Source organism: Epinephelus fuscoguttatus, linkage group LG18 (assembly GCF_011397635.1).
Source record: "Epinephelus fuscoguttatus linkage group LG18, E.fuscoguttatus.final_Chr_v1".
In the NCBI taxonomy this organism is placed as follows: domain Eukaryota; kingdom Metazoa; phylum Chordata; class Actinopteri; order Perciformes; family Serranidae; genus Epinephelus; species Epinephelus fuscoguttatus.
This window is the reverse complement of record NC_064769.1, coordinates 6,083,560-6,105,056: the sequence shown is the minus strand read 5'-3', so window position 1 is coordinate 6,105,056 and position 21,497 is coordinate 6,083,560. Positions and strand designations below refer to the sequence as shown.

Below are 21,497 nucleotides of genomic sequence, written 5' to 3'. Positions count from 1 at the left end.
TATAATAAAAGATTGATACTTGACGTCTGTGTATTGATACAGTATCACCACGCAAAATATCGCGATACTGTGCTATATCGATTTTTTCCCCCACCCCTACTATAGAAGACTTAAGTCTTTTCAGTGCAGTAACAGACATTCGTGACACAATCTCCAACATGCACCGCCTCCTACTAAATGTGCAGGACTGTCATTTTAAATATAAAACCAAGACTGTTTACATTTCTCCTCATTAATGAGAGGCAAGAGTCGGGATGGGTTGATGGCAACACAGTTCATACATTATTCATGACAGTACACAGACTATACAGTCTGGATAATAAAAAGATAAAATAAATAAAATAAAATGAAATTGGAAATTGTGTGAACCTGACTCGATTCCAGCCCAGGGGAATTGGGAAATTTGAAAAATTACAGCCCAGCCGCAACCTTGCAGGTCGGGTCAGGCCCAATCGTTTTGAGCAGAGAACCAAAGCTCTAATTTCTGTTTGTTATACAGAAAGCAGTGATGAAAATGTAGGTAAGTTTATTGTGCTTACAGTAAGTAGCACACTACTCAGAAAAGCAATAAGATTCTATCATTTAGTGTGTCTGTGAATGCATTATGAATATCTATTTAGAGAGGAGGTTGGCCAGAAGATGCCACTCAGAAACTGGCGCAGACATGTCTACTTTATGACATGCCTGTGCCTTTTGATGACATTACCTTGTTGGTTTGTACTGATGTTATTAATGCATGCACTGGTTTTAGTCCTTGAACAGACAGTTGGCTAATTTGTCCAAATAAACAGTCAAACCTCCAAGGATTTGTCCCTGGTTTATGGCTGTTATACTTTTTATACTTTTTATTTCTATTTGGAGACATTTGAACTTTAATATGACTTACAAATTGATCCTGATCAGATTATTGATCATTTTCAGCTGCAACTAAAATTAAAAGGCCAAAAAACAAACAGTGAACCGTCACAGCAACCTCATGTAGGTTTCAGGTGTTTTATTGTGGCATATGTTAAACAATCACAGTTAAATCTCACACTGTGTACTGCTGCACCATTGGTCCATCTTACTGCATGTCAACGTGTCAAGTTTACAGCTTCCTCAAGTTTCACCCACTCCAGTACTCAGTGTTCAAATTGTTACGAACATTTTACAGTTGCATTTTCTACTTGTCAGTCATAGTAAGCCACTGACACAGACAAACTGTGCTCACATAGTGTAATAAATAATAACAATTATCAAGTAATGATGAAATGCCCTTCTTGTCAGGTCAGGTTATAATTTAATTTTATGCAAAAATCTTTAATTACACAATATAGCATCCACTAAAATGAGCTATTTATATGGCTTTGTAAGGGTCAAAATAACATTTTCCACATTTGCTGCTTTTAAGATTAGCACCCAATTAAAGGCACTGTTATTAATGAAGTGAAAAAAACTTTGAGAGTTCAATTCTTTAGGCAGATAGTAGAGCTATCTTAAGCTGGCAAGCTCATGATCTGGACAGGATGGACTAATCCTTTTCTCTGGGCTCTTGAGTCTATCGAGAGGCTACGACTTAGAATTTCACATTTCCTCATCAAAACTAAACTTCTAGGCAAGGTGTGATTTATGATGTATTATCTGTGTAAAAGTAGGTTTTTTTTCAGCTGATGTTGCAAGGTGTTGTGGGACGTCCTCCATCAAAACAGGCTAAAACGATGCATTGCGATTGTTACTAGACTACTTGTCCTTACCCCAACAGTCCCAGGACCTCCTTGCTGCTTAGAAAGTTTTCTCATCCACTTGCATTTCTGCAGTTATTAGTGCTACTCTGCTGCTTCATTCATAATGCACACATGAAATGGAAACAGTCTCACTTCCTGCCTGTGCTGGCTTTCAGAAATGCGCCTTTGGACACATTAATGGATCTTAGAAGAATCAAATGGGTTTTAGAGTCAATCAGAACAGTGTCAAGAGTGCAGTTCTAAGTGATTTTTTTCAGAGTTTCTAGAATGGCATCATTAAAACAAATGGAGTGGTAAAGCCTGCTGGAACTGCACCCACTGTAATGTCAATTACAGCTGCTGGAAACAGATTATTATTGGCTTTATTTTGAACCTTTAAAGTGAGACTGTGTAACTTCTAAAAGCAGAACCCAATCTGCCTCGTACAAATTAGAAGTTGAATTTATAAGCAGTACAACTTATCCTTTCAACACACGAAAGGGTTTGGCTGCTACAATGGAGACGTACTTGTTCCTGTATGCTAATGTTAGCTAGCGTTACATCGACACTGCTGTGTAACTGATATTATTGAGCCAGCAAACAGACTTTAAAATCTGTATAACTACAGCATGTCTGATACCGCTTATTGATTATCAGTCAGTTAAATAAGGCAATATTTTAAGCTGTTCTTTGTCCATGTGAAGGGCTGATGAAGCCTACTGTAGCTGTGGGATTTTGTTTTTCTTTGAAAAATTAGTTTTTTTCCCTGTTTACAGCTAGTATTAACATGTGTTTGGGTGATCTCATGTGGACAGCGCTAAGTGTAAACAACCACCAAGGCGCACTGTGGTCAGATCACTCAAACTACTTGTCGAGGTGGTCTTGGATGCATTTGAGCAGGTATCTTTTGTTGTGTAAACACTAATGCATCCTGATGCATCCCCAGCAAGGACGGTGCTATCAATGCAGAATGTGGTGGTTGTCTTGGTGACAACACTCCAACACTATATAGACCGTTTCCCTGGAGTTGCATTGCTAGGCAACAGCTTCAGGCCATGTTTACTTCCTGTGACCTGATGTCATTCACATACACAGCAAAAACATGCTAACAGGAAATACAAAGGGAATTTGGAAGTTTTATAATGTCAAGTCTGAAACAGTCTATAACTTGGTCATTTTGTGACGAGTTGGATGAAGTGTTGTGTGACTGGCGTCCACCATTTTGCCCTACGGAAGGAGGCATGCTAATCAGTAGACAGTGATATCTCCGGCTGTACTGACACAATTTCTTATGAGAATAGCAAGCAGCTAGCAAGAGTGCAGACCTAATAATTGTGCATGGGCCCTATGACCTTCTAGAGTAAGTGACGTAGGCAGTACAAAATCTGAACACAAGTTAATACCAGGTTTAAACAGGCTCTCAGCCACCCATAAAGACTGAAGCTGAAGCACTAAGACACCTTTATGTTTTTAATGGTTTTAGTCTTATAGGTGTGCAATAAATATTCAACAAGCCTGCATGTGTAATATTTATGTTCTGAAGTGCTGCTTTAAATGTAGATGACTCTGTGCAATGTTACAGTAGATAACTAATGCATTATCCAAAAAGCCTGCTACATACAAATAATTAATGCACCTTATTGGTGTAGTTCAGTCCAGTGTGGGCTCATGTTTTAACTGTATTTTTCACTCTGTATCAGTTGGAATCATACTTGCAAATGTGTCTTTCTGGTGTACACTGCCATATTAATTAATTATTCTCCTCTTTTCTTATCCTTCTGATCACAAAGTTTAGCTGCAAAACTGAATGAAGCACTTTCTGTAGCACCAGATGTTTGAAGCTTCAGATGTCATCAGTCATGTGGTATTCTTCATTTGACACAAACTCTGACAGAGTATTGAAACAGTACACTTCACAGGAGTGAAACATGCTCCTGTATCACCTGAACTCTACCATGGACAAAACTATGTTGATGCTGTACATGACAAAATAATCTCATCTTAGAGGTTCACTTATTAGCTGGAGGTGGTATAAAGAGAAGAGACGGTTATCCCTGTCTCTGTTCAAAGATGGTCTCTGGTGTTCAACAATAATGTCCTCTGGCTGTCCACTGACTTTGAAAGACACTGTACAATCTACAGTGGCAGAGTCATCTCGCACCAAGGGCTGTACTGAAGAGTGGGGGCACTGCACCAGACCATAAAAACCATGGTTCATGACAGCTGTTTTGCAAATCATTTATTATATGGGTTTGTTTTCCACCCTCTGACCACCTGTCTCATACAGTGGAATGGTCAGGGAAACACACGGATGAGATGCCTACACTGCAGACATCACTTTCTGCTGCAGGTGTCATCTGGCTTAGGTAACACTACCCCAGCCAAACATGCTATTCAGTATAATCACAATGTGCAGGAAAAAAATCTGGGATTGGCTTTCACTTTCACTGGCAATACTGTTTATATACAATAATCGTTGTTTCCTGCATAGTGTACCTTTAAGGATATAAATGACCTTAAAGAAGTATCTTCCTGCTGGAGAGATTTTTTTTTTTTTTTTTTTTCATAAAACTTGTCAATGCTGTAGAAAGATGCAAATACTTCTGAGATTGGTGCTACATGACCAGAGAAAACAGAGTAAAGGGAATTTGCTTTTGCTGACCTGCACAGGACCAATAAATGCTCCCACTGGAGGGTGATGGTGGCCAACTGGCAACAAACAATCTCAACTGACAGATAAACAGGGCAGTAAAATATGTTTAGGAAAACATTTGAGGTGAGAAATAGGCAGCACAGTAACAGAATCTTGGTTTATATTTGATCAGCACTGCCTAAATTTTCCTGTTTGAACTCAGTTTTTTCAGTCTACATTTTTACAATACAGGAAACAGTATGGCGCCCACTTCCTCTTCAAAAACTATCGTATTACAGCCTAACAGTGCACTTTGAAAACATTTTAGGCGAAAAATAGACAATACAGTAACAGAATCAGCCTAGTTTTACCATTTGATCTTAATTTGGACTGAGTTTGAGAGAAGCAAAGAGAGAGGGGGGCATCTCTATCTCACTGGATCCACCTCTATACCCTTTGTGTCTGTGGCGGCCGGCACACAAAAATGAGGAAGTATAATCTTTAGGTTGAGCAACAGCCCTATAGCCAGTGAAAACTGTGTCATCTGGCATATTTGAGCTAAGAGATGAGCAGATGTGGCCGCTGGTAAGATGGAGGGAAGTTTATCACACTTCATTTACATATTGTATTTACACTGTAACAATACAATGATGGGTTTTCACACTGCACAGAAGTGAATTCAGTTTTTTCAGGTCTCACTCTGGAATTGCAGCCATGGCTGTCCCTGTTTCAGTGTGGTTTTAGTTCTTGCAAGTTGATTGTAACCTTTTGGTTGCCTATAAAAGACCCTCTAAGGAGTCAAATGTTCAGTTTTGTTGGTCCATTATTTTTATTTTATTTTTTTATGATTTTGAGTTTGTTCTTCACCAGTGAAAATTTGCATTACCGCAATTAACATTATCTGTAAATGCAGCATGTTAAGCAAGCTACAGCTAGCATTAAGGTTATCTCCACCCTCTCGTCCAAATATGGTCACTCATGGCTCCATAATTCCAAGACAGTGAAGGCCAAAATGCCAAACTCCTGGCTTACAAGCAGGAGTCCACAATCCAATGGGTGACGTCACGGTGGCTTATTTCATACAGGCTATGATCTGAACGCAGCGAGCACAGGCTGTTATAACTGCAGCACCTCAATACAACCACTTGTTGACCTAAGAATTAAATTTGAGTTATGTGATGACACCTGAGCCAGCTTCATAGCTAAATAAAGCCTGCTACATGTGGTTGAAAGCTCCAAAAAAAGCGAGTAAGTGGGCCTTTGAGCTGAGGTTGTTTTGTCACAAAGCAATAATGAACTTCCATGCTTGAGTATGCTGATGTTGACTAATGGATGACTCCACTTTGATACGTCAGCAGGGATTGTATCATGCAGTCAACATGTTAGCAGCAGCAGTTTCAATGTGAACCCTGAGGAGCAGTGGGTAGAGGTCGCAATCAGGACCAGGTCTCACTCTGGAATTGGCCCGTCTTCTCCATGGTTGCCAGCATCTGCTCGGCGTCCTCAGCGGACACACCTCCCTCCTGCTGGAACACCTCTTTCAGAGCGTCACACACACTGGTTGGCATCTCTTTAGCATTACTGCATAGAAGAAAAGAAACAAGGTCAGAACTGTATATTCACAGCTACTTTTTAACACAACAAACAGGGAAGTCCAGCTACATGCCAGCATCAAATATAAAAAGTGGTAGATTAATTTTTGTTCCACATCCCTCCTGAGGATTCTGAGGCCTGTGCGACAAAGTGAGTCTTTAACATATTTGAGTCTGGACGTGTGGTCTCAAGAAGCCCGTTAACAAGAAACATATGAGAGGTCTCTAAAATGTCAGTAAAGCAAAATTACTCTGGTGATATTCTATAATTTTCCTTTTGTAAATAAATCTCATGTGCAGGGCCAAACCAACAGTGAATGTATCTATTAACAGGTATTGTGAGAGCCTGATTTATCTTCTTCCTCTGTGCCACAGTGCTCCATCGTTGTTCAAAACACATCAGTGAGCCACGCTGTCAAGCTGGGTGACATGTTCCTTCATTTCCATGAACACGCACACTAGAGTTTATTTTGACTCAGTCCCACATACACTGTCCTGCTGCCTCAAATACGCACTAGAACACCAAATGTAGATTAATCCACCACTGAAAATAGTCCCAAACTAATATACTATTGCCTCCTGTTTGAGTACTGTCTGCTATAAACTACAGTGAGCCGCTGTTTTTAGGATTTATTTATTTTATTTATTTAACCCATATTTAACCTGGTAAGTCCCTTTGAGATCAACCATCTCTTACAGGGGAGACATGGCCAAGACAGCAGCACACAAAACAGTTACAGTCAAACAACAATACAATAAAAAACTTAAAAGATACAGTAACATGGAGAGATATTAGATCATCTACGCACAATGACAAGAACCAACCAATTCATTCATCCTTCTACTTATGAGAGCTTTAAAATCAGGCAGAGAGACCAATTCACATAGTTTCAACTCTTTTTGAAGGTTATTCAATTAATAATAATATTTAAGTGAGGGGAGCAGAGCACATAAAAGCTTTCTTTCCCAGCTCAGTCCGTGCACTAGGAACAGACGACAAAACTAAGTCTCAGACTAAAGCTACAGTCAGATCTCTGTTCAATCAAAATAAAAATGTATGGAGGGAGTTTACCCAGTATGGCTTTATAAATGAACAAATATCAGTGACTGAACCTATGAAACGTCCAAGATGGCCAACCAGCCCTGGAATAAAGCGTATAGTTATGAGTGAGGGCTTTACAATTTGTAACAAATCTCAGTGCACTATAATGCGTGTATCTAACAATGTGCAGATGCATTCATGTACAGATGATCCAGAACTTGTAAAAACATAGCAGCACCCAGTCTTTTCCTACTCTCAAATGAGAAACAGGTCTTGTTTCTGACATAAAACCCTAACTTCAGCCTCAGCTTTTCAAGAAGATTATCAACCTGAGGTTTAAAAGAGGGACTCATCAAGCCAAATACCAAAGTATTTGTAACAAGTGACAAACTATTCTTTAAAAAATTACTGAACCTTTTTTAAAAATGAAAATATTTTTGTGAGACATTTTTTCAGTATTAACCAATGAGCTTGGAGCTGAGAGCCATATACAGGGGAGAGAAGACAGAGAGCACTGAGAGATCGACTTATAAAGCTGTCACAGTAAAGGGATTTCCCTGGTTTTAGTTGTTTTATAAAAACTTAACAATAAAGAAAAATACAGAATAACATCAGACTGTCCCTTTCACAGCAGCACTGTTGCTGCTGCTGAGGCAGGTAGCATTACAGGAAGAAACATGTAACACTTAAGAAAAGAATGATATGAGGGCTTGTGTGACTGACTAAAATCATTAGGAAATTGTCATTTGGGCACAGAGGGTGCACTTTTTATTCATCACATGCCGTGGTGAGAAGTAAGCCAGCCTCATGAAATCTGTTGCCTGGACAACATTAATATAGAGGGGAGAAACATGGGGAGCAGCACTCTCTCTCTCATTTGGGTAAGGTGTGATTGTACAACAATCCTAATTGCCAAGTGAAAATAACTATTGCTTTAAGACAGATTTGAAAAAACAGCAAAGCTATCCTAAATACCCAGCTGTGAACAAAGAAGAGGTTTAGTTTTGTTGCCTGTGACTCACCCGGCAATGTAAAAGCAGCCATTTCTGTTGGCTATCAGATCCCACAGGAGCTCAGCGTTCTCTCTCACACGGTGCTGCACATACACCTTCTCCTCCTGAAATACAGAAATACTCAGTTTCATTATTAGCCACAAAGGATAGACACACAGCCAAAGTTCCAGGGCTGCTGGGGAATTAAGCTACGTGGAGTCAGTGCATGGGGGGTTGAGTGCAGTGTTCACAGTGAATGCTGGGTATTGAAGGAAAGGTTGAAAATGGTTCTGGCTTTACCCTGAGCTGATTTTTTCTTTTTTTAAACATGGTTGAAATTTAACATTACACAGTTTTTATTTGTGACAATTTATTTGAATTTATTTTACAAAGGGAAAAACAAACATCACCAAACAATTCTATGATAAATATAATAATAATTCTTATCATTATCATTATTATTTTAATTGTAAAGCATCTGAAGATTGATGACGATATTTGAATTTTCTTCTTCTGATACTTCATCTTTTCAGCAGGAATTTTGCAGTTTATACAGCAACTGCATTTACTCAAAGTATAGAGAGTTGAGAATCTGAAGTGTCATCAAGACATATACTGTATCTTATATATATTATAGTATATTAAACGAAGTATATACATGATATGTACACATGCACACAGAGGAAAATACAGTATGTCATTTATCTGACAAAGAGAGAGGGCAAAATGGATTATAAACTTTCTTTCAATACATGAAGACATTACACAGTAGAATCAGATAATGTCTGAGTTTGGTGCCCCCCAGTGGTAACATAAAAAAGACACTGTACATGGTCTACAGACAGACATCAATGTTCACTGGTGGGGGGGTGAATGGGTGAATAGGCTGACAACAACACACAGACCACATCTATTCACCAGGATTATTTCATTTTTCTGCTATTTAAACTTATGTCATTATAATTTGATGCTATAATCAAGTCATTTGTAGGTCATTGGTAATTCTTGTGTTGTTTTTGAGTTACTGTTAGCTTTTCTGTCCTGTCCTGTGATGATTAACGTGGGTATTGACTGTGTCTGACCTGGTCTCGTGAGAAGGCAGTGAAAAGGGTCAGATGTCCATCCTTAATCATCTCCTCCCACTCTGACCTGAAGTAGAAGTCTTTGGTCTCAGAGCGACAGCCGAAGAACAGGACATTGGCTAAACAGTAGGAAGACAAGCAGGAGGTGCGTCATGTCAGTAAGTGGGATCATTCATCTAGAGAGTAAGAGAAACAAAGTCAGAGAGGTAAAGATCTCACTGTTTTTTCCCTCAGGGATCCTCTCCTGTAAAGCCGACCTGAAGGGTGCCACTCCTGTTCCAGGCCCGACCATGATCACAGGGGTGTCCTTCTCTTTAGGGAACTTCATCGTTCCCTTCTTCACCCACAGAGGCACATACACCTCCTCTGTAACACCGTTTAGTATGACACACAAACAAAATGATTACAATCACTGTTTTGTATCAGGAGGAACTTACTCTTCAAGTTATTAAGTATGTTTTATAAACAGTAGGACTCACTGAGGATGACAGCATTTAGTTCAGACACTGCTTTCCAAAAATTTTAATTCAATAAGTTCTTAAATAGCAGCATTTATTTTCCTCAGTTGCAGAGCACACCGTGGGTCTTCATATCTAATTTGACATTTGTCTCCTTGTTTTCTAATCTTGTTGATGCTGATGCAGTTAATCTCCATGTCTACCTGTCATCCTGATAAATTCTGTATAACGTACATTTCCATCTATTCTACAGTCATATCACCACTCTGCTGTTCACGGCCTCTCTGTTAAAAAGAAATTCTGTGCAGTCTGTTCTACTTTGCGGTTTGTTTTTTTGGGCTAAGCCATCAACAGTGAAATACATCCCAGTGGCTTAAAGAGTAAGATCCTTGACTTCCCTGGTGAGCTTTTAATATGAAACGTCTGCAGGAAGTGTTGACAGTAGCTGAACTTTGAATAAAAAAAAAACTGCTAAGAAGAGATGATTAGTTTTGATTAGTTAGAAGCTAATTCAATAAAGAAGTGTATGCAGTACATGATTGTGTGTGAAGTAAATGAATGATTACGTGAGGGACTGAGTGTAGTAAATAAGTGAGCGTGTGCAGTAAATGAGTGTGCGGGTAGTAAATAATAGTGTGTGCATTAAATGAGTGTGCAAGCAGTAAGTAAGCCAGTATGTTCAAAAAATAATTAAGCAACTGCAGTAAATAGTTAGTATGTACAGAAACTAAGTGAGTGAGTGAGTGAGTGAGTGAGTGAGTGAGTGAGTGAGTGCAGTAAATGAGTGTGTGTGCAATAAGTACGTTTTGTGTTAAAAGCAGAGAGTTGCAGAGAGGGGACATGACTGTTGTTGTACAGTTTTTAACCTAACCTTTAGTAGCAATTGCCTTTCATTTGTTCTTATCAATTAAGACTCAGCAACGGTTGTTTTGTAGTGTTGTAGTGGTAATCATGTACAGTACAGGCCAAAAGTTTGGACACACCTTCTCATTCAATGCGTTTTCTTTATTTTCATGACTATTTACATTGTAGATTCTCACTGAAGGCATCAAAACTATGAATGAACACATGTGGAGTTATGTACTTAAAAAAAGGTGAAATAACTGAAAACATGTTTTATATTCTACTTTCTTCAAAATAGCCACCCTTTGCTCTGATTACTGCTTTGCACACTCTTGGCATTCTCTCCATGAGCTTCAAGAGGTAGTCACCTGAAATGGTTTCCACTTCACAGGTGTGCCTTATCAGGGTTAATTAGTGGAATTTCTTGCTTTATCAATGGGGTTGGGACCATCAGTTGTGTTGTGCAGAAGTCAGGTTAATACACAGCCGACAGCCCTATTGGACAACTGTTAAAATTCATATTATGGCAAGAACCAATCAGCTAACTAAAGAGAAAGCAGTGGCCATCATTACTTTAAGAAATGAAGGTCAGTCAGTCCGGAAAATTGCAAAAACTTTAAATGTGTCCCCAAGTGGAGTCGCAAAAACCATCAAGCGCTACAACGAAACTGGCACACATGAGGACCGACCCAGGAAAGGAAGACCAAGAGTCACCTCTGCTTCTGAGGATAAGTTCATCCGAGTCACCAGCCTCAGAAATGGCAAGTTAACAGCAGCTCAGATCAGAGACCAGATGAATGCCACACAGAGTTCTAGCAGCAGACCCATCTCTAGAACAACTGTTAAGAGGAGACTGTGCAAATCAGGCCTTCATGGTCAAATAGCTGCTAGGAAACCACTGCTAAGGAGAGGCAACAAGCAGAAGAGATTTGTTTGGGCCAAGAAACACAAGGAATGGACATTAGACCAGTGGAAATCTGTGCTTTGTTCTGATGAGTCCAAATTTGAGATCTTTGCTTCCAACCACCGTGTCTTTGTGAGACGCAGAAAAGGTGAACGGATGGATTCCACATGCCTGGTTCCCACTGTGAAGCATGGAGGAGGAGGTGTGATGGTGTGGGGGTGTTTTGCTGGTGACACTGTTGGGGATTTATTCAAAATTGAAGGCACACTGAACCAGCATGGCTACCACAGCATCCTGCAGCGACATGCCATCCCATCCGGTTTGCGTTTAGTTGGACGATCATTTATTTTTCAACAGGACAATGACCCCAAACACACCTCCAGGCTGTTTAAGGGCTATTTGACCAAGAAGGAGAGTGATGGAGTGCTGCGGCAGATGACCTGGCCTCCACAGTCACCGGACCTGAACCCAATCGAGATGGTTTGGGGTGAGCTGGACCGCAGAGTGAAGGCAAAGGGGCCAACAAGTGCTAAACACCTCTGGGAACTCCTTCAAGACTGTTGGAAAACCATTTCAGGTGACTACCTCTTGAAGCTCATGGAGAGAATGCCAAGAGTGTGCAAAGCAGTAATCAGAGCAAAGGGTGGCTATTTTTGAAGAAACTAGAATATAAAACATGTTTTCAGTTATTTCACCTTTTTTTGTTAAGTTCATAACTCCACATGTGTTCATTCATAGTTTTGATGCCTTCAGTGAGAATCTACAATGTAAATAGTCATGAAAATAAAGAAAACACATTGAATGAGAAGGTGTGTCCAAACTTTTGGACTGTACTGTATATATGTATAAATGCATATATGTAGAATTTTGTTCCAAGAGAAAACTCCTAAGTACGTGAAAATCTGTGAATGCCACAAATTCTCTTAAATCACTGGTATGTGCCACTGATGAACGAATCTGTTTCTAGCAGCGATTCTTGCATGAGGTCCAAAGTGCTGCGCCGTTTCAACAAGTGAGAAAAACTTTATGCTAACAGACAAAAAGGAACCCAGTGTCTGTATGTCTGATATTTACACACAACCTCCAGCCAATCAGAATTACATTTTCTACAGCTGTGATGTAAGCACATGTAAAGTGTGGTGAGAGACCTTGTGCGGGGTCCAGGGAGGCTAACCAGGTGGAGCAAAGGCCTCTTCGTGGTTTATACAGTTTGGTTTTGTAACGAACCACAGCTACCAGGATCTGAAGCCTGTCTGGATGAGTCTGTGTGGAGAGAAGGCTTTTCTAGAATAAGTCAAGATATCACAGTGACTCCTCTTCTATCTGTCTTTGCTACTCCATGAAATTCATTTACAGCTTTGCGTAAGGCATGCAGCTGAAACACAGCATATATTTTCACTGCAGTTCAACAGTTTTCATGTCAAGGATGAGTTACCTTGAGAGAGGAGGCAATGGAGAATGAGCGAGGCTGGATCTCAGGGAATAGATCTAGGAGATAGTCTACTTTGAGTTCTGCTGTTGTGTGGGGGAAATCTGCCAAGACCTGCAGCAACAAGAGCACAGCACACTCACAAAGCGGGTCAGAGGACATGTTATCAAGTTTAAAGCCTCCATGTGTAGTATATGAACAGGTTTGACTCTGAGGCACACTGCACTGATCTGACTGAGACAAATGTGCTAAAGGCAACACTGACCATACCTCTTTTCAGCAGCATTGCCTAATTTCTCTACAAACAAAATCACACGCTATCAAAATAATTTAAAGGATGCTGAAATAAGACAATCCCCCATAAAACCCAGAGTGGCTTTACAATAAATAAAAAGCTATATCAAGAGCAAAGTTTTAATTGGCAGAGTATAATATTATTTTTCCTTGACAAGACTGAATTCCTGGCTCACAGCCCGGCTCTGACTCTAACCCTGAGCCTTCACCTCCAGTGCAGTGCGTCGGGGCCGGTTGCAGTAGCTGTGCAGCTCGTCCTGGCCTGCCGCTGAGCTGAACTCAAGCAGCTTTTCCTGCTCCAACTCATTGGTGGCAAAGGTGGACAGCAGCTCAAAGAAGGAGCGGCGAGGCACAGCAGCAATGTCTAGGTAGTTCTCCACCAGGTGGCGCACGGTGCAGGGCTGAGGAAGCCTGGCTGGAACTGAGATGACAAGACATTTTTGGTCATTTCAGCATCAAGAGACTATAAAGGCTAGGCCATTAATGCTTTTAAAGGAGCAATTCTGCTTTATAGCTGCACTTATCAGTTTTTGATATTAACAGTGACTCAAATGATGCTGTTTAAAATGAAAGGTGTCACTCATAATGACAAAAACCCACAGAGAATTACCGACCAACTCTGCAGTTCCTTTCAGCATCTTTCAGTTCATTGTTTTGGTTTTGGGAGCAACTTTACTGTTTGGTTGAGTCTCACCACACTCTGCTACTTCAGCAGGAAGCAGTTTTCAGGGGGAAAAAAGCTATAATAAACCCACTGTACACTAGAGTAGTCAAGCACTAAACAGAACATGTTCACAATCTGGTGAACACAGTGAAACATTTAGCAGCTAAAGGGCCAGATACATCCCTCAGGAGACAAAAACAGAGTAAATACTGGACTTAAAACCTTCAGATGGACACAAACACAACTCTGAATGGAAGTTAAAGGTTTTGTATGCAACATTCAGAGCATTAATATGGCCGCAAACCTATATCGCCATGTAAAGACTGAAGATACAGTGGAGTAATGGTTCTGAGCAGAGAATGAAGTCACATTCCCTGTGTGTGTGTTGTAAATTGAGCTTCTCCGTGGTTTGGTGTGGCAAGCCAGTCCAGCCACACACGCGTTAATGCATGTATGTATCCCACTATCCCACTGTTACCACTGATATTGTGACAGTATTGACATGGAAGTGATGGAACCATAGCACCTATCCTCCTGTTACCCCCGGGGAACACCATTACCTCTGTCACCACTGTTGCCGTTGTTTAGTGCTGTTTATTAGGTTAGCACCGTTAGCTACTCGACGCCAGCTCTGCTACCTCCATGTTGAGAACCATGTCGCGACAACTCATATGGTCTGAATTTCACATTGAGCCCCTTTAATGTTAGCTAAAACTGATAACTGGGGATGAGCTTGCTTGCTACAGTGAGGCTGCTAGCTATCTGGCAATTAGTGAGCTTATTGGGCAACATGTGATTGACTAAAAGATGAGGAGGCAGAGATTGATTCATTGTCAATAAAAATGGAATTATGAAATAAAATGTGACTTTAAGAAGAGTTATGAAATAAAATGTGACATTAGCTTAATAGATGTCTTTGTTGTGAACTAAAAATCATGTATAATGTACACAGTGTAAACACACACACACACACACACACACACACACACACACCTACCTGCAGTGTTGTCTGTGGCCCTGACAGTGAACCTGGCCTCTGGATCTAATCTCAACAGTTGACAGAATTGCTGTACATCCTCTGGTAAGTTACATGGATGCATCATCACCACATCACCAGCAGCAAACCTGCAAAGCAATAAGATAACTAATGTCCAGAAGGCTCACCACTTTCATTTTGCATTCAAATGCAGAGAAAAAGTGTGTATTCCTGGGTTGGAAATTAGCAGCAGCCATCAGCCAGTTGCTGGTAAAACGTGCAAGTGGCTACTACATTTGCTTCACTCACCAGTCAAAAAACAAGGGTAATCTATTGCGTAGGTGGAAGATTTTGGAATCCACCATCCACAGTGACAAGTGGACAAAAAAGTTGATTTCCAACCCTGGTGTATCCCACAGTTCATCACAGAACTGCACAACTGCGGTCCAGTTGTAGTGTTAACTGTTTTATATCATCCAACAGAGCACAAACATTATACGACAGGGCTTTAAGTTGAAATCCTGGCATGCTGGCTATTCATGTATTCATTTATTTTGCCAAAAATACAAATTAAAATATACGTAGAAAGAGTGCTGGTCAGATCATTTCTGTGTGTTTTTTAAGCTCTTTGACCCTGTTTGCAGTGTGAGGGGACAATCATTTATATAGACTGAGCTAAAGGAAGAATTACCTCATCAACTTAAAATTAAGTCACAGTACATCATAATTTATTAAACTTTTATTTTCTTTGTGCGTAAGAGATTAATTTTGAGATGATACATTCATTACAGTGATCTTGGAAGGCATTTCTCTCTCTGCATTTTTAACCTTGTGCCGCTGCAAGCCTTTACATTAATGTGAAAACACTGAGTTCAGACTCATGTCATGTTTAAAGTGATACAGAAAAAGTTTCAGGTCTGACGTTTACATGAAAGTGATCAGGGCACTTATTCAGATACGAGACTGAAATGTTCAACTGCCATCAGATTGTCTGAAAGGAGCTCAAGATTACTTACTTAATGTTGGATCCAGTGATATCAAACTCTATGTGCCTCACATCCTGAAAGTGTGACATGTCTGTTACTCTCCTGTTGAACACTAGTCTGGCAGGAAAGGGATGAGACTGGCAGGGGACAGTTTGCTCTGTGGGAATCCTCAGCCTGTCCTCTGTCTTCTCCTTTACATCATCCAGAAAGTGGAAGGTGTACGTTGGAGGAAGCCTGCCACATGAAGACAGCAAAAAAAAAATCAATGTGACTAGAATTCAGCACTGAACCCAAAGAGGAGTAAATAATAGGCTCTTAGGACGCAAACTCATAATCACAATATGCGACCACAGAATAAATGCTGTGTCAAATCAGGAGAATACTCACGGTTGATCCTCTCTCAGTGGAATCACATTGGCCAAAGATGGGTACAGGGCAAACACTTTCTCCCAAAATGATGTGAGCCATGGGTCAATCGCAGCATCTGACCTGTTCAAACATATTTTGGGTGAAGTAAACGCAAACATGTCTCTGGTTCAATTCCAGCTAAGAGCATTTGTTGCATGTCATTCCCTTTTTTCTCCACACCTTTTCAGACTTGCTCTACTTTGTTGATAAATTGATCAATTCTGAATAACTTACATTTTCATCAGTAACACAACTGAGTTTTAGGTACTGTTTTAGTTCACTTATTTTTTTTCCAGAATTTAACACAAAGTCTTTTTCTCTCAAGCAGAACTCAACACTCTCTAAGGAGCATCAACGTTCTCTTTTAATGTGAAACCTGCAGGAAGTCTTAAATCTTTTTGCCGTTTTTTTTGCGATCACTGTTGAGCTACTGTCAAAGACAAAGCAATTTGATTAATTACAAAATGAAAAACATTAGTTGTGTTAGAAATAGAAATTGAGAGCAGCAGAGTGGTGAGTGTGACATCACAGATAGAAACAGATTTGTCTTGGACCAAGGAATCAAACTGCAAATAAATATTGTGATGAGTTCAAATATACAAAGCTTAATAAATGTCTACATGGTGACACTGCTGGCTCTGGATCTGCACCAAAAACAAAATCGCATTCTCAGTTCTCTCTCGACTTAGCACAAAATGTTATCACTGCTGTAGTTTTGAGATACAAAACAAAAAATGAAGAATGAAGAATGACTATTTTACAAGTTACCTCCTGGAATTAATCTGTTGTATGAACTAATTTTCTTTCCATATCTAATTCCTATTTTAAGTGAGCTTTTTGGGGCAAAGTCTTAACAATGGCTTATTATAACTTGCAGTTATGAAAATAGTTTTGCTTGTATTAATATTGTGTTAGTATTATCATAACTTGAGCCCACTATTGCTCAGTGTAGCACTCTTTAAAGTATTACTGCCTAAATGCTTAGCTAAGAGAAAATAATACAGCACTTTTTAACAAAGTGAAAAACATACACCAATCAGACAAAACATTAAAACCACTGACAGGTGAAGTGAAAAACACTGATCATCTCATAACAATTCAAAGTTCTTCTGGAAAAACTTTGGTCCTGGCATTCATGTGGATGCCACCTGACGTGCTCCACCCACCCAAACAGCATTGCAGACCAAGTACCCCCCTCACGGCAACGGCACTCCCTGATGGCAGTGGCCTCCCTAGCTGGACAGTGCACTATGTCACACCATATAAACTGTCAAGGAATGACCCGAGGAACATTACAAAGAGCTCAAGGTGTCGACTTGGAATCCAAAGTCCCCAGATCCCAATCCACAGTACACAACCTGCAACGTTGTTTGGATGGGTGGTGCTTGTCAAGGGGCATCCACATAAATGCCAGGACTAAAGTTTTCCCAGCAGAACACTGCATTGTAACAAAATGCTCAATGCTAATCACTTAACCCACCAGTGGTTTTTATGTTTTGGCTGACTGGTGTACACTACAGTGCACAGGTGCAAATGTGGGGGGAAAAAAAGTAAAAATGTCTATCTGATGAGTAAAATCATGTTAAAATGCTGTAGACAAACATGATAAAAAATACCTGGAATAAAAATTTATTCTAAGCTTTATTTTTCTTCCCAGTTAATGATTCATCAGCTCCTCAGACACATTTTTTCTTACCCCAAGTCATGTTGGTCATCTGCCAGCCCAACAGGCAGCAGCATACTGGCCCCCAGCTGCAGAAGGCGCTTATAAAGCTTCTTAGCCACAAAATTGAACCTACGGGTGAAAGCAGTTGATGCTTTTATTAAGACCATGAGTCATTTAGAATGTGAACTGTCTGTGAGAGGTGTAACTCTGAAAAGGACTGACTTAGGATAGGAGGAGTCCCCCAGGCCCAGTATGGCACAATCCAATCGACTCAGTGAGCCAACAGGCAAAGACTTCTTAAAGACAAACCTCCAGAAGTTCTTTGGAGAAAGAAGACATAGGCAGAAAGACAGGGGTTTTCTTATTTCAGTGTATTTGTCTGTATTTTGACAAATCTAATGGGTCTGGTATAAAATAAGAAAATCTAAATAAAATTATTGATATAAGATTTTAACATGAAAACATACACATTGATCACATCCTTATTCACATGCATCCTATGGTTTTTCAAACAGATTTTGAAAACTGTTAAATAGGGACAGATCACCCAAAAATGTACTGAAACTATTGTTCCTCCTAGTGCATGCCTTTTTGTTGTGTTCTTTACATTTTCTATCTGTAGTATTACCTTCATATTGTCAGGAGGGTCTCCTTGACCAGTTGTGGCGCATACGAAAACAACCAGAGACTCTGAGATCAAGTTGGCCTGTTTGTTGAGAGGAAACACACATGATGACACAATGTTCTCATGTGATTTATGTAGGCTTTGACATCCCCAAACAAATATCACCCACCACTACAGGGAACCTAGTTCAATCCCCAGATCTTGTGTTGGAACTAAAAATGATCAGAACCATAACAATCCCCTCTCCTTGCTAACACCACACTCACCACGTTGTAGTTATCCAGAGGCAACACTTGAACCTGCAGCTGTCTTCTCTGCGCCTGCCGCCCAATCCTCTGGGCCGTGTCCTGGGCCGTACCAGTCTGACTCCCATACAGGACAAGCAGAGTGGGCTTTGACATGATGACTGAGACAAACAAAGTCACAAAATGATCTGTTATTGTAGAAGAGCATGAAAAATAAAATAAAAAGAAAATAAAAAGAATACTAGAAAGGTGTAAACAAACACACAAATGATCAAATGAACAAAAACACATAAAGAGCATTAAGTCCCACATACAAGCAGAGAATGCAAGTGTCAGTGCAGACAAATTAATAATTACATCAATCTTACATACATGGAGCAGCCTATGAAGAAGTCCACAGTGCATACTCAGTTATTTCCAGCAATTACCAAGAACACTATTACTAAACAACCTGGCATGTCTCTAATGATGTTTTATAGTAATAAGGCTCAACAAACAGTAACAGGATATGGCAAAATAATGGGAACGCATTGTGCTGTGTGATGTGATTTGTATGGCCGCTACTTCTTTTTTGGTATTTTTGTAATTATACTTCTGTCATATGATTGTGGTAGTGTGTTTCTTTGCATGTAATCACTTCATCATGTAATGGAATGACGTTCACTTTCAGCCAGTGTGTCCATATAGTGAGCCAGGTACAATCAATCTGTTTGTACTGTGCTCAATATAAGCAGATTACTTTGTTATTTATTGTGACATGTTTGTCTTTCACGCAGCAATTCATTTGATCAAAGAATTATTTTTCTTGCGGCAGACAACGAAGGTAACCTTGTGCAGTAGCTATGTGTCTTAATTAATTAAATATAAAACATCTCAATTGAAGTCTTGGTAATGTAATACTCTCTTAAAACGCAGTTTCGTACCTTAATTGAAGACATTAGTTACGTTACATCCCATCTCTCTATAATACATGAAGGTACTTGGCATTACATCACTGTGCTGCTAGCTGCTAGCAAGTCAGTTAGTTGCCTGGAAAATGTGGTAAATTATTTTTGTTCATATTCATTTTTCTCCTCTTTAAATCACATATTTCACCAAATACTAAGAAAACGAGATACTTACCGCAACTGTCTTCGTCAACAATAGCCTTAAACTTTAATAAAACTAACAAATAATTCCACTAGGTGAGGTTACGGCTTCTCATTCTGAACATCAACGCTACACTTTACGGCAAGCTAGGTTCACGTTGTGATTGGCTCGTGTTCTGATGCTGCATTCACGTCCGCCCAAGGAAAATCAGAAATTATTCCTTTTCATACTTGAAAATAGCGTTGAAAATAGGTCACGGGTTTCTGTCGTGTTTTATAGCTTTTCTTTGGACTCCATTGGTCCAAACTAGATACGTGGGTACTGTCTAGTATCAAAATGCTCACTGACAGAACTGGTCACTAAACTCATGTCTAATTTGTTTGTTTTATTAGTGAACGCATCACATGCAGTCTTCAATGCTGTAAGCTTTAACCAAATGCTGCATGTATTTTACAGTTATTGTCAAACTAGCCATTAACCCTTGAAAACCCTTGTCTTGTTTTTTTAAAAAAAAAAAAAAAAAAAACATGGGAAGAAAACAATGAGCAACAAAAGATATGACCCAAAAAATTAGCAATAAATTAGTAAAAGGAGAAAATTAGTAAGAAATTCAATTCAATCAATAAATAAATTAATTAAACAAGGAAGTGACTTGAAAAGTGTTTCAAAAATAAAATAATGCTGTAGCATAATCTTAAAATGTAATAATAATAATAATAATCACAAATCCATTCCCCCCCTAGTATTCTAATAATAATTCTCTAAATCTATTTTTGTTTTTTGTTTTCAATTTGTGGGACATTTCTTAACAAGTTGCACACTGCCCTTTTTCTCATGTTTTTGAAAGAAATTGCACCAATTTGCTCAGGGCTTAAAGGTTTGAAGCACAAGGAAAGTGATGTCACTCCAGGTGTCAGAGGGTTACGTTTTCCACCAGAAAAAAAAACAAAAACAAGATGAAATGTTAGGAATGTTACTACTAAATGTAAAACATACTTACTCAATTCAAATTATGACATATCAACTTTTTATTTTGGTCCAAATTACGAATTTGACTGAGTCAATAATATGACATACTAAGCAGTTCAGTAGGCTACAAGTAACTGGTACAACTACTGAAGAAAACTATTGAAAGGGTCACTTCGGTATAAATGACTATGCACAACTGCCCTAAGTGGCTACTGCTAGCTGCAGCAGTCTCACTCAATGCTGGACTCAAATCAAAAACTGTTGTTGCTATTAGTCACTTGGACACAAAAACATGAGAAAATAGGGTCCAGGTTGACAAATACCACAGTTACCCTCGAAGTAGGTACACTTCTGAAGTACTTGAGTATTTTCATGTTTACAATTTTAAACCTCAGAGGGAAAGACTGGTTTTTACCCCACTACGTTTATCTGATAGCTATAGTTATAAGTTACTTTGCAGATTATTTTGCAACATTATAAAATAAAATAACCAGTGGTTTCTAACCTTTCTGGCCTATGAGTCCTTTAGAATAATTAATTGTGTATGATATGGTTTCTCCACAAACTCATTAGAATTCTTAAAATGACACCCAGTTCTTCTCCCTCCTTGAAAAATCTGTTGTCTATGAATATGCAACTATTGTTTATTTCAAATGTAACTTCTGGACACAGGCCATTCTCAGTGTGTGTGCCCTGGAGGTTACTGCTATTGCATAGTGGACCACAATTGGCCTTTGAATGTCTAAAATACTAAAATATCCAACAATTCAGAGAAACTAACATTAAAGTCCAAAAAATGAATGCAACTTTGTGTCGCAGAACTTTCTCCTTCCTGTTTCCTCTTCTTTCTGGCCCTCATATATGATCTCACGACTCCTCACATTTATCCTGTAACCCT

At 39.4% G+C, this 21,497-nt stretch overlaps 1 protein-coding gene across 1 annotated transcript; it reads right to left on the bottom strand.

The window, feature by feature from the left end:
* Positions 1-968: 968 nt before the first annotated feature.
* Positions 969-19,915, bottom strand: ndor1 (NADPH dependent diflavin oxidoreductase 1). Its single transcript, XM_049604403.1, has 15 exons — positions 19,664-19,915; positions 18,563-18,702; positions 18,300-18,377; positions 17,894-17,991; positions 17,702-17,800; positions 15,985-16,086; positions 15,628-15,831; positions 14,633-14,760; positions 13,181-13,392; positions 12,684-12,791; positions 12,397-12,511; positions 9,263-9,409; positions 9,044-9,162; positions 7,992-8,086; positions 969-5,916 (listed from the first exon to the last, which is right to left on the bottom strand). The coding sequence occupies exons 2-15, from the start codon at positions 18,695-18,697 to the stop codon at positions 5,772-5,774; spliced, it is 1,785 nt and encodes a 594-aa protein (XP_049460360.1). The 5' UTR covers positions 18,698-18,702; positions 19,664-19,915; the 3' UTR covers positions 969-5,771.
* Between the last annotated feature and the right edge of the window lie 1,582 nt (positions 19,916-21,497).